At 46.8% G+C, this 13,143-nt stretch overlaps 6 protein-coding genes across 6 annotated transcripts; 1 reads left to right on the forward strand and 5 right to left on the reverse strand.

Annotated features, from left to right (window-relative positions):
• Positions 1–126: 126 nt before the first annotated feature.
• On the reverse strand, positions 127–3,320 carry TSTA_067820 (sexual development serine/threonine kinase PakA; the record flags this gene model as incomplete). The annotated part of the gene is made up of 5 exons (XM_002340699.1): positions 127–663; positions 715–1,049; positions 1,106–1,205; positions 1,258–2,442; positions 2,505–3,320. 5 exons carry the CDS (start codon positions 3,318–3,320, stop codon positions 559–561), a joined length of 2,541 nt encoding a protein of 846 aa, XP_002340740.1. The 3' UTR covers positions 127–558.
• A 2,095-nt stretch (positions 3,321–5,415) lies between these two features.
• Positions 5,416–5,985, reverse strand: TSTA_067830 (uncharacterized protein; the record flags this gene model as incomplete). The annotated part of the gene is made up of 2 exons (XM_002340700.1): positions 5,416–5,650; positions 5,699–5,985. 2 exons carry the CDS (start codon positions 5,983–5,985, stop codon positions 5,416–5,418), a joined length of 522 nt encoding a protein of 173 aa, XP_002340741.1.
• A 360-nt stretch (positions 5,986–6,345) lies between these two features.
• On the reverse strand, positions 6,346–6,974 carry TSTA_067840 (uncharacterized protein; the record flags this gene model as incomplete). Its single annotated transcript, XM_002340701.1, has 2 exons — positions 6,346–6,886; positions 6,909–6,974. The coding sequence occupies 2 exons, from the start codon at positions 6,972–6,974 to the stop codon at positions 6,518–6,520; spliced, it is 435 nt and encodes a 144-aa protein (XP_002340742.1). The 3' UTR covers positions 6,346–6,517.
• Positions 6,975–7,002: 28 nt separating this feature from the next.
• Positions 7,003–9,069, reverse strand: TSTA_067850 (uncharacterized protein; the record flags this gene model as incomplete). Its single annotated transcript, XM_002340702.1, has 3 exons — positions 8,337–9,069; positions 7,911–8,185; positions 7,003–7,884 (listed from the first exon to the last, which is right to left on the reverse strand). The coding sequence occupies exons 1-3, from the start codon at positions 8,566–8,568 to the stop codon at positions 7,003–7,005; spliced, it is 1,389 nt and encodes a 462-aa protein (XP_002340743.1). The 5' UTR covers positions 8,569–9,069.
• A 534-nt stretch (positions 9,070–9,603) lies between these two features.
• Positions 9,604–10,184, reverse strand: TSTA_067860 (uncharacterized protein; the record flags this gene model as incomplete). The annotated part of the gene is made up of 4 exons (XM_002340703.1): positions 9,604–9,804; positions 9,876–9,903; positions 9,938–10,044; positions 10,119–10,184. The coding sequence occupies 4 exons, from the start codon at positions 10,182–10,184 to the stop codon at positions 9,604–9,606; spliced, it is 402 nt and encodes a 133-aa protein (XP_002340744.1).
• Positions 10,185–11,007: 823 nt separating this feature from the next.
• On the forward strand, positions 11,008–12,407 carry TSTA_067870 (cinnamoyl-CoA reductase, putative; the record flags this gene model as incomplete). The annotated part of the gene is made up of 5 exons (XM_002340704.1): positions 11,008–11,409; positions 11,468–11,645; positions 11,698–11,870; positions 11,939–12,038; positions 12,100–12,407. The coding sequence occupies exons 1-5, from the start codon at positions 11,143–11,145 to the stop codon at positions 12,405–12,407; spliced, it is 1,026 nt and encodes a 341-aa protein (XP_002340745.1). The 5' UTR covers positions 11,008–11,142.
• Between the last annotated feature and the right edge of the window lie 736 nt (positions 12,408–13,143).

Below are 13,143 nucleotides of genomic sequence, written 5' to 3' on the forward strand. Positions count from 1 at the left end.
GGTCAGTTGGCGGCCCATGGCGCTAGGCCCTTCTAGTTCAAGCGCACAGCCACTCAAAGAACGCTCTATTCTGTTGCTATGCAAGTCTATTCTTCTACTTTATAACTTAGTTAGATCTTCTAGGGACATATGTCCATAGGCTCATCAGATTCAACCGTTGCAAATCTATACTCTACACAGTATCGACATAGGAACCAACAACGTTCAGTAGCAGAAATCAGAATTCGAACCCATTCGGCAAACTTTGCAAATATGTGTAAACATTATACATCAACAGTGCATTGAGATTGGGTCTAAAACGACAGAATATGCAGAAGGATCAGTGATCGTAGCAAAGTCATGAGAATTTTTACCGTCGAAGACATCGTGCGATATATGGTGGAGAGGAAAAGCAGAATGACACACTGTCTAAACATTCAGGATAAACATAAAATCCGCAGAGAAAGGAACCAGAGCAGTCGCATCAATGTGCCCTGGAAGCACGGGTATAATGGGGTCATAGAAGCCGAAGGCGTTGAGACGAGGAATAAAACGAAAATTTACAGCAGAAAAAGTACGTTAAGCGCCACCCTTTTGGGCTTTTTCTTGGGCTCGACTGATACGGGCAGATTTGACCAGGGGAGCGAGACTGTTGAGAGGTTCGCAAACGGACATAAAAGGATGCTGACCGATGTCAGTCAGGATCAACTAGCAATAATAAATGAGGGAACTAACCTTGAGTAGATCGTGAGCAGATGCTCTCTTCTCCGGATCGACACGTAGCGCCAAGTGCAGAAAATCTCGGAAGACGGGCGAAAGATTCTGTTCGTCCTTGATCTTCGGGGTGCCATTTGTGGCAATCAGGTACAACGCTCGAAGGGGTGATTCGGTAAGATACGGAGGCTCGCCCTCAATCATCTCAATCGCCATGATACCTAAACTCCAGATATCGACCTTACTGCCGTACTCCTTTCGCGTCACGACCTCTGGTGCCATCCAGTAAGGCGTTCCTACCATAGTGTTGCGCTTGTTTTGAGAGTCGTTGATTTGAGCACAGAAGCCGAAATCGGCTGGATCAATATTAGCAATGTTTGTCTCCTGATACGGTCAACTAATTCAAACTTACTCAGTTTGATCTCCCCATCCATAGAGAGTAGAATGTTGTCGGATTTGATGTCTCGATGGATGACGCCTTTTGAATGAAGATGCTGAAGACCGCTTAATGTCTGACAAGACTGTTAGTGATATGATTCTGAAAAGAGCTCGGTTTCGACTTACCTCACGGCAAACAGCCGCAATTTGGCCCTCAGACATGATATTGAATGTGACAACATCCGTCAAGCTTCCTCCTTCCATGTATTCCATTACAACCCACAAGTCGAGCCCGTGCAGATAGCTGTCCATGAAATTGACAATATTCTTATGGCTGCTGTCCTTCATGACCAGAATTTCGTTGATAATAAGGTCCTTCTTAGGCTGTAAATCCAGGTTCATTTGCTTGATGGCAACACACTTGTTAGTGTTCATCTCGTATGCAGTGAAAACACCTCCAGAAGCGCCTTGTCCGATCTTGTTTAGATTGTAGTACTTTTTGGTAGGGTCTCCGGGCGTGCAAATAGCCTGTAGTTTGGCGCGAACGTCGAAAGCGTTGCTCTGGCGCGCACGAGGTCGAGGCCGAGGAACCGAACCAGCAGCTTGCTGTTGCTGTTGCTGTTGCTGTTGCAGGGCCGGATGCGGAACTGGTGCTTGCGCATTGGAGAACTGATGCTGCGGTGTTGGAGGGGTTGCTACGGGAGTGATCTGTTGTTCTACTTTTGGTGAAGGAGGATGCTGTTGCTGACGTTGGCTGCGACTTCGATCAAGTTGCTTATCAATAATCGCCTGCTGCGCCACGGCCATAGCTCGCTCCTGTTGCTGCTGGTATTGCGCAGGGGAATGGATAGCGACGGGAACAACAGGAGAAGTGGCATTGGTATAGACAGGCTCGTCTTCAGGAATAGACGGTGTTGTGGTTGTTGTAAGTGGCTCGTTTGGTGGTCTTGAAGTGGCCGGAGATTTGTTAACAACGGGAGGTTGAGGCGGTGGTCGAGAGGGAACTAAACCAGTAGCAACAGTAGGCGGTTTGGGAGCGGCACGGTTGGGGACTATAGCAGGCGACAATACGGGCACTGGGGAACTCTGCGAAGGTTTCGGGGGAGCTGGAGCAGCGCGAGGGTTTTCGAAACTCCCTTCATGGTTCTGGGGAAAGCGCGGACTAGTTGCAGAGGGACTCATACCGTCTGGGTAGTCACCGTGTCGAGGAATAGCATGATCGAATTTGTGCCACACTTCTTCATCTCCAGCGCCAGCGGCTGTTCTTTCATAAAATCTCATGATATCGACCATTGTTTGTGGATGTTGTTCCTGTTCTTTTTTCGAAATTCCGTTCGCTTGTAGCATCCTTTGCCAGTCTTTGGGCAAGCCCTAAAACATTCGTAGTTAGTACAGACTTGACGGGCAAGAAAGAACAGACAACAGAATCGTACAGTAAACTGGCCAGTCTGATTATCGTATCCAACATGAGTAACATGGACAGGATTCTCAGGTGCAGAAATCTTGATATTGCGCGGTGAGCCCAGGACACTATTCACGAAGCTTGAGAACGTGTTTTTCCTTCGAGGTTTCGATCCGATCCCCTCGTCTGAATTCCTCTTGGAATTCGACGGCGCATCTTGAATCTGGGGTAGCGCAGTATCCATGCGTGGATTGTTTAGGGCTGTAAAACTGGCAGATTGTCGCAAAACCTGTTTACCACGAGGATCAGGGCTGGTGTGGTAAGATTGCAAAGTCGGTGGGCGGCGGGGTGGTGCGGAGGAAAAGTCGCTTTGTTCTTGCTGCTGCAGTCTCTCCTGTTGATTTGCCGAGTAGTCACCACCTTCTTCAAGGACATTAAACATTCCCCGGACATCGAACGGCGGGCCGGTCAGATCATCTGAATTATTGTCGTTGGTCAATGAATACCAGAGAGAATGAGGCTGCCGACCTTGCGACGAACGATGCGAAGAGTAAAGATACTCACCAACGGGTGAATGACCTGCACTGTTATTATTGTTCTGTTGCTGCTGCTGCTCCAATGACGACGAGGACGATGATCCATAAGCGTTTGAGCGAGTGCGCAGGTGTTCACGGCTCCCGGTGTAATTCCGGGGGTAGACGGGGGCAGATGGATGTCTCTTGAGCGAGGGGTTGCTCTGTTGGGATTTTAATGGACGATTAAATTGTGGGGGTTCTTTATGCAGCTTGCTGCTCGGTCGACGGAATTTGAAGTTAGAGGCTATGCCCGTGGAACGGTCTTGGTCCATGGTCACGAAAGGATAGATGATTCAGTCACTGTGTCGAAAGCGACCGACCGAGCTCCAGCAGCAAGCGTTACAGCGGCGGATTGCCGTCTGACTGGGGGAAGGGGTATGGTAATGTAATAGGTGTCCAAGTTGGGTCACTGTAGACTAAGTAAGGTAAATGAAGACTCAAGAGGGGCTGCGTTTCTTCTTTTTTTTCTTTTCTTTTGCTCTGTTGCAGTCTGGACTGGACGCTTCATGCAGCGGGATTGGGTGCGTAACAGATATGTGAAATGGCGGCGGAGGGGCACACAGGCACCTCAAGCCCGGTGGCTGTTGTCGCTCGTGCGTTCGATTTCCTTGAGTCTTCGATGTCTGCTATGCAACGAAAGTGGATGCACAGCGATAAGATTCAGATAATTGACCGTAGGCCAGGCCTGTACTGGATGACGCAGTCGGCAAGGGATGAAGACAGAAGGAGAGAGATGAAGTGTGTCTGTTGGGCGGTAAGTTAGGTAATACCAAACACCTTCCGTCACAGAAACTTTTTGATGGCACGTGGAACGGGGACTAGCACGATAAACAATTCTGTCGATACCGCTCTAATCGGAGAATAATTAAGACAGATGTTGTATGTGTATCGATGAAACTGAACAGATTCTGCCTGTAAAAGGGATAATTCAGTGATAGAACCCACACCTCAGGGTTTTTTACACTTCTAAGTCGACCGATACAATTCTAATTGAGTTGAGCGCTGTGGATGTTAGCGCTTTCTTAGCAGGAGCGGGAACCATACTAACTAATCTGCCAGATTAATTACACCTATGTATGCGTAATTACGCAATACGCGATTTAGGACGAGCACCATGCAGCTCTGTGCATTGATTATGCAGGGATTTCCGGTGTTAACTTGTTTTATTCGACAATTAAAAATGGAAGCTGAGCGATTTTCCATTTTTCATCAAGAGCACACCAATCAGGCAAGCAGATTGTAAAACCAACTGTTTAAGAATAATTCATACACACTTGGCGTATCACTGCTGTACGACGGGTGTATTGAATTATGGGCCAGCCACGGTGGACGCTGTTAAATTTAGCGCGTTTAGCCTTCTGACCTGACAAGTTGACTATGTTATGACATTGTTCTTAAGTGAGCTATCATGCATGCTACCAGCTCATGAGGATATTCTTGTACAGCCTGCACGCAACCGGGATAATCCCTTTAGGCGATACGAATCTCATAAATACGGAACAACCAACACCAACAAACATGTTTCGGGCTCATAATTACGAGACTCCTGCTGTATGCACGGTGGTACGGAGTGTGCTCCGTACGGCGTAACTCAAATCCAAAATTGTCGAATGAAGTTAGCTATACCCGTATCACCGGGACTATACTTAACTAAGATATATGCCATGACGAAGCTTTGAGAGGTACCGTGTGTCGTGACTCGTTAGCCATAAGCCAACCGTGAGCATGGGCGCCTTGGAGACACTGGTGCCGCACGGCTGCAGTATCAAAATACAAACCCGGATCTATTCCTCTTTGTTTGTTTCTCGATGGAAATAACTTCGGATAATTTATATAAGCTTAAGATAAATTTGTCGTTATCATGTCTCACTTTGTGGTCTGTGAAGCGGCGAAGCCCAAGCGCAATATGGAGAGACACGGGTGGACCTTATGACGCTTAGCGTGACTCCTTGGGCGGAGAAAGGGGGCTATGAGAACTAGAAATAGATAGTCTCGATTTCTCATCGTTCACTATGTTTTGACAATGTTAACATCAGGCAATTGGCCGAGGCCGAATAAACAGAGGTGGCATTTCTATTCCAAAAGATGGCAGCAACATGTGTTGGTATGAAGATATTGCTGACCTTCCGACTCGATGGTCCCAGTCCGAGAACAACCGCCTATCCAGATATAATGTCAGCGATGAATCCTCTAGTCGCGTTGTGAGGTTTGAAGATGCATCTTGGGCTTCACCGTACGTGTCCAATATCCCAAGTGCTCATTCCGTAGCTCTCAGTTTCGGTTTGTTCAATATATTCGATGTGAGCACGCAGTCGCATGACCCAAAAGGACGCGTCAAAGACCAGTCCACTCGAAGACAAGTTTCGTTCAACCATCACATATATCCTTCATCTTGCGCAACCATTCCTCAGCCATATCACGTCCAGTGGCCTTGACAAGGTTTGAACTGCCAGTCTTCTCTCCGTGTAAGGACCAGGCACCTTGGTCATCACTATATGATGACACATCTTTCAGGAATACGACCTGTGCGCCAAAGGAGATCACTCCAAATTTGAACGAAACATCAACTTGACTGCTATCTTCAGCAGATCTGAATTGCAAGCTGGAGCTATCAGCTGTATTCCTCCGACAGTCCACAACAAGTAGATACTCCCGAGACGTGTCATCATCGTCTACGAAAACGTCCCCATCGGGGTACCTATCTCGCTGCACTTGTATCAAAACACGCTTCTCCGTGGACAAAATCCTAGTTCGCCGAAACCCCTGATCATCAGGAAAGAAAATCCCCAGAATATCGAGCCAGATATTAGCTACATCTGCCACGATAGTTGAGCTTTTAGCCAGATTTCGAATGGACGTAGCAATATCCCCTGTGGAAAGGGCAAATTTTGTATCGTCATCGTTTGTCATTGCTGAACGTTGTTGTGGTTCGAACATGATGATAAAATATTTCAAGCTATTGATGGGTTTGATGATGGATGTTAATCTCGTGTATGCATGATCTGTGCATTCATCAACCGGCAGATGGGAGATGTTTGACAGTCCGTATCAGGTGATCACGACGAAAGATTTCATCTGGGAAATCCGACGACTTTCTGAAATGGTTGTTTGTTTACAGAGGAGCACGTCGGCAAGAAAAATAATCCGTGGGTCAGCTCGCCGTAATAGGCAGGAATGCCTCGCACATGATCTGGGGTAACGTGACCTCGTAGCCCTCATAGCCTACTATCCAGGAGTTATCTGACTGGCAGTTCAGATGTATAAGGCACCGCCATTGTTTCCTACAAATCATGGAGGATGATCCTAATGTCTTGGTCTGCATCTACAGGCTCTTACCAACACCCGAGGATTTAGCTGGGATTCTATCTGGGAATGACTAGGAAACATTGCATATCGAATGACCCTTCATATTGGCTCTTGCTCTTAGTACTTGCACGATATCCTCTTGACATTGCAGTATCGCAACATATCACTCTACCGCCTCTTCGTCAATCTCCTTCGACTTAAATACTTTCAGCAACTTCAAGATCTCGTCGTTGCCCAACGACAAAGCGAGATCCATGGGCGACTCCCCATCATCGTCCTTAATATGCATGTCTGCACGATGCTGCAGAAGTAACTTGACAGCGTTAGCTTTTCCTTCCCAGATGGCGAGATGTAGTGGAGTAGAGCCTGATGCAGGCTCGCGGTCGATAAATCTATCATCATATGAAGTCTGAATATCTACGTATTTCTTATCTTCTTCCTCTTCGCTTTCCGACCCAGGACCATCAATCTCGATATCATGTGAATATTCACCATTTTCATCCTTGATCTTCTGCTTTTTCGTCCCAAGATGCTTTCATAGTCCGCTCGTTGACGTTGATACCCTTGTGACTGATAAGGAGTTCCATAACCTCGATAGCTCTAAAAACTGCTGCATACATAATGCAGTGGTGCCCTGCCCGCATTAGTTTAACAACTTGCGTCTGCGCCGTGATCAAGAAGGATCTGAAGGGTCTTACTAGCGTTATCTCTCGATTGCAGCATAGGAAGTACAATGTCCATTGGGGCTTCATCATCAGTTGACTGAAGGTCCACTGATGCCCCATTCTGCATCAAATAACTAACAATATCGGGATTGTCTCCATAGACAGCCATACACAGAGGCGTACCACAGACCGTCCCTACCTGTCTTTCATTCCCATGATCATCGACTTCGGTGAAAAAGGGGGTCTCCCATCCCACAGCATTGACGCCTGCTCCAGCTTCCACGAGTATCATTGTTGCTTCAAATGACCTGAATGTGACGCGCTGCAATGGGGTTGCTTGTTGGCTAACACGTTCATTTGGATCTTCACCCTGATCTAAGAATCGACGTAGAATATTTGTAATCCCGAATTTTGCTTCGGAATTTAGACTCGTCATCTCCTTGGGGAGATGCTTATCGATTGTGTATCGATATATTGCAAACCATCTTTGAAATACCAGCGAGCGTGCTTCGCATAGCGTGGTAATACGTGACTGCCACGATTCTTGAGATTCGAGTCCGGATGATTTGCAGTGATCGGTCCAATACATGGTAGTATATTCCAAAAAAGGGTGACTCTCAAGATAAGAAACAGGAATCTGTATGCTCCGGCCTTGGTCGAAAGAACTGATACCGCTCATTTTATCTTCTTCAACTGGAATCGGGTCCTTCGCAAAGCACTCAAAAGAAAGAAGAGAAATACAGACACCCGCGATAAGCGTCTCCGATTCTTGAGGACAAAATGAATGTTTCCGATCGCCCTTGTCCTCGTTTCCCTTTTCAACCAGATACTCTTTAGCAGTTTGATGAATGAGGTAAACAAAATTCTGATATATGGTCACAAACAGCTTACAGATATTGCTGATCCCTTGTCTAAAGACATCCGGGTCTTCAAATCCATATCTTCGTACGAACTGTAACTAAGGTCTCCCGCAAGTGCTAGGGCAACGCTCATCTCTTTTAGAGTCAAGGGGGTTCTGGCAGCGAAAATGATACGCAATAAGTCGCGTGCAAGCTTCTTGTCTCGAGACTTTTTCAAGATCAAATCATAGGCTTTCATGACACTACGTGGAAGTTCCGAGACAGGCTTTTTCAATCTCCCTTTGGTTCGCTGGCCGTTGGTTGAGTCTGATCTCCTCCAGAATCAAACTCAGCCACATGTACGTCCTATTCTCGAATTGTAGCAACCTTTCCAACAGAAATTTTGTCGTGCTTTCATCGAATTCCTTTTCAGTTGCAAGCTACTGGACCTTAGTTGCTATTACTCGGTCTATCTCACTGCTGATATTTGCAGATTCTTCATCCCCAGATAAATGAATGGTCAGCACCTCTTGGATGAGCAGATGAAATTGAAACTGGATGTCATAGTACGGTCGACTAGTTAAGAAAAACTTCAACTTTGGTTGCTGGTCTGCGGCGTTCTTCGAGTCAAGATGGAAATTGGTTGTCTTCTTGATCAGGAATTCTCGCTTACCCTCCTCGCATTCATCAAGTGCGTCCATGATACACATTACTTTGTGTTACAATTGGACCAGCAGCGGCACTCAACAGTACTTCAAACATAGTGTCCAAGAGATTGGGAAGCTCCTTTCCATTGAGCTCGTATAGAAACAACGCGTGTCGCACAAGGGATGGAATGGCAGAGAACAACTGGTGAAGAATCGCTGCCATCGCGCTGGATGGACTTCTTTGATAGTCGGATATATCCTTAAAGAAGAAATAGCAGACAGCAGTGGCCGGTGGAGGTGTACCTGCCAGTCATTCATCAACTAACGTCTTTGCTACCACTGGCTTTCCCCAACCCGGTTTAGCTCACAGCCAAAGCAAATCAGGGATCTCACTCTGCCCCCATTCCAAGAATTCTTATTCTCAAAAACCCAATTACAGATATTGGAAAACCTCTTGGGTATTCTCTTCTTCTGGCCTTCATAAGGTTTGCCCTTTCTAACGAGTCGTACAACTTCTCGCTCTTCGTCTGTCTGGCGCCAGGCTTACCATTGTCTGCCGCTCAATACGAGCTGCGGCATTTTCAAGCTCTTTTTGGACTTGTTCGAACCCCTGCTAAATATGCAAGTCACTTGACTGCAGGCTTATCTCGATCTTTTCTAGGCTGAGATCTCGTGCAAGCGTTGTGCATTTGCTTTCGAGCGTATTAATTTGACTCTTGAATTCAGCCCACTTATCGGCCCTGAAAATGTGTCTTCCATATCGCCTAGCCCAGGATTCTGAATACTGCCTAGCGACTCAGATCTGAAACTCGAGAATTGTTCGATATAATTTGATCGTAGTCTCCTCAAAATTCTGGATCAACGCGAGACTATCCACGTAGTAATTATCTTGAGTAGAGTTTAGTCGAATGAGTCTTTCCATGGCTCTTAGGCAACGGACAACGAAGGGTACGGTTTCGAGGCAATCATGGACATCTCAACTCTGACGCGCGGAGTTTTCCAGTAGCTGGCAGCAGATGTTAGAAGCAAAGCGAGTGAAGACGAGTCAATGGAGGAGATCCGGATCTCTTGTACAGGAAGAAATGTACAGACTCCAGCTCAGGCCAATGCAGCGTGAGGGTCAGAACTGACAGCCGAAGATATAAAGTCCTTTGATGCTATGACAATCTTGACTGCTTGGTCAAATTGGCCACGAAGGATGAAGGAGTGACTCCCAGCTTTGGTTTGCCATTTAGCGAGGTCTACCTCGTCAACCACTGTGGTCACTACCTGTCGTAACTGTTCTTCACGCCTGGAGGACTTAGGTGGAGCTAGAAGAGTGATTGGGTCAAACATAATTCATCGCAGTATGCATGTTGCTGGAATCTTACCCTATTTCTGTGCCGTGAAAGCAGCACTCTGTTTTCCGTATTGGGGTACAGTTTCCTCATACTTCCGAATCAAATCCTCGTTCTCGGTACGGAGTGCATCATAAGCTTCGTCCCATGAGTCTCTATTGGCATATGAAGAGTTGACAGTAAGGGTTGTATTACTACTACTCTAAGCTGTGGGTTGCGATGACGACGCATGGATCGTTATTGTTGTTGTCGGTGCTGTCGTTGTTGGGGGCGCACTTCCTGTGTTCGGCCTGTTTTGCCCTTCATGTTCTTGTGGCTCTTGAAAAATTCCCTCAAGCCCATTGTACCATAAGCGAGACCAATTCTGGTATATACTATGGAAGCCAAATGTCAACTTCGAAATCAGTGAGTTGATGAAATAAACATAAATGGACTCGAGAATTGAGAACGCTTTAGACAGCGACAATAGACTGGTCCACGTGGTCGCGTGTCTGTGACTCAGCTGCAGCTGTAGCACAAGGCTCTGTTACCTATGTACTGTGAGGCTGTAAACTCCTTCGCGCCATCTTTGAATAGATGATTCTTCAACGACACTGATCAGAACCTGAAGCATTCAGGTCCAACGTCAATGGGCTTGCTGTTACTGGCGTTTGAGGAAAATGAAGAATCGTCGTCTTTAAACTGACCTTGCTTTCATGAAGCCCTAAGCTATGATCCCCAAGGCTGCAGCATACGGGCGAAGCGGGCTTGCCGACAGTCTCGCATTAGAAAATTGCTGGTGGTATATTTGTTGCTTACACCTCGAAACAAGTTATCGGATAAGTTGATATATTGTCCGAAGAAATCAAAATGTTGAGTGTTTTTGTTGTAGAGACAAATAAAATAAGGGCACGAGCTTAGACACCATCAGACCGGAACCGGACTTAAGTGGATCCTCTGCGGCTGGAGATTAGGGTTACTACCCAATCAGGTAAGTAGGAGATCATCGAGATGATGTAAAATGCGTCCGTAGTCCTGTATATGCTACAGATTCAATAGCATCCAGTGGATTGAAACTGGAGGGGCTGAGAATGGTGTTGGGAAGGCCTGAGAGAGACGTATCCATTCCCAACAAATATGATCGAAGCAGATTAATCTAGCAATTGCTCTTCAAGGTAAATAGAAGCTGCTGCATGAGGGTGGCTTCTCAAAGCATAAATAGGCCGTGTAGACCCCCAAATACATTCTTCCTCAGAACACTGAATCAACAACCAGCTAAACACTCATTTGAATTCCAATTCAACCATCTAGTCAGTTCAACATGCCGCCTCAGAACCTTGCTCTTCCTCCCGACTCCTTGATTCTGGTCACCGGAGCCAATAGTTATATTGGTTCACACGTCGTCAACAGTCTCCTTGAATTTGGATATCGTGTTCGAGGAACCACCCGCGAGCCCAAGCCCTGGTTGAGCGAATACTTCAGCAACAAGTACGATGCGGGCAAGTATGAGGGGGTCATTGTTCCTCGACTTGATGCTGCCGATGCTCTCAAGAAATGCATCAAGGGTGTCGATGGAGTCGTCCACGTGGTGGGTTGACGGCTTTATCCATACATGGCCGTCCAAACGTTCTCTGACTCGTTTCCAGGCATCAGATATGTCCTTTAGCCCCGACCCAACCGTCGTCATTCCAAAGATGATTAATACCATGGAGAATATTATGAGCACTGTGGCTCAGGAAGACACCGTCAAACGCTTTGTTCTGACATCGTCGTCTGGTGCTGTACTTACCGCACAACCTGATGTGGAGATTGTAGTATACGAAGGTATCTTGACTTCATTCGCTGGTCAGCTGTTTCTGTTAACTTACTTTCACAGATACGTGGAATGACTTTACTGTCCGAGCTGCATGGGACAAGGATTCCCCTGAAGAGCTCAGAGGTGGCCACGTCTACCGCGCGTCCAAAGTCGAAGTGGAACGCGCGGCATGGAAGTTTGTTGAAGAGAAGAAACCAAAATTCGTCTTCAACGCTGTCCTTCCTAATGTCAATGTATTCATCTCTTCCTTCTCCCTTGTTCAATAAGGTTTATCGTGCTGATCGAATTGCCATGATATCAGTTTGGGCGTATCTTGCACCCGCAGATCCATGGATCGTCTATGGGATACACCAGAAATGTGCTGAAAGGTGACTCATCCATCATGAGCTTGCTACCCGCACGTAAGTCTTCCTTTCTCGTCAGCGTGTCTTCTCATGACTAACAGTTTATCAATCTTGCCAGAATGGTTCATCGACGTCGAAGACACTGCCAAGCTGCACGTCATCGCTCTGCTGGATCCAGAGGTACAATTCGAGCGTATCTTCGGATTCGCTGAGTTATATTATTGGAAAGACGTTCTTGCAGTTATACGTAAATTGCGTCCAGCGGATTGCGGTCAGCTTGTTAGTCCTCCAGAGTATGAGGGTCGGGATCTCAGCAAGGTTATCCCAAGAAAGAGAGCGGAGGAGCTGCTACAAAGGTTTTATGGGAAGGGCTGGACCACGCTTGAGGATAGCATTGCCGCGGGGTTTGAGGGGTTCGAAATCTGAAGTGTTGAGTTGCCTTTATGTCGTGATTGTGCCTTGTAAGGAGCTTTGAAGCTCACTGTTTCCTGTGTGCATCAGAATGGAATGGCGCCAGTTACACCAATTTTTTTCAGCTGCCCCTGGTAGCCCAGGCTGTGTAATTTCCTCGCAGACTCGTTATTCCGCAGTCCGCCAAGTGTGATTGTAATTCCTGGAAAACTCCATAATATGAGGCCAGTGTGTTAGATGTCAAGAAATGAAGGAGAGTTAACTCCGAGAACGCCAAGTCACCGAGGCCTAGGCACCTCGTGATTGGCCAATGGCCCGCTGCCGTTCAACGTTGAGCTCGGGCCAAGTCGTGGCTCCGGAGAAAGCGCAGGGTGGCCTCTTCCAGATTTGTTTGTGTCTCTGACTTCTCTCCTCTGTCTGTTCAACCTCATCTCTGTCAATCCCGTCTCTTCTCCCCATCCACCCCCATCTCGTCACCTCTTCCCTCTTCTTGGGCTCCTATTTAATCTCTCAGCCCATTTTCTCTCCCGAATCCCACATCGTACTGGTTGTGGTGATGCATTAGTCCACGCAGACGACTGTCCCCCCCGATTTCATTGCTCTCCGCATCTTCGATCTCTCATTTTGTGACGAATCCATCCATTTAGATTCATTCTTGTGCTGCATTATTCTTTATTGATATCATTGTGGTTACACGCTAGTTTGGAAGTTGTAAGTATCTCTTTGATTGTGAATGCTAGGTGATTCACAC

The sequence above is a fragment of the Talaromyces stipitatus genome, genomic scaffold (genome assembly GCF_000003125.1).
Source record: "Talaromyces stipitatus ATCC 10500 scf_1105507295523 genomic scaffold, whole genome shotgun sequence".
In the NCBI taxonomy this organism is placed as follows: Eukaryota; Fungi; Ascomycota; class Eurotiomycetes; order Eurotiales; family Trichocomaceae; genus Talaromyces; species Talaromyces stipitatus.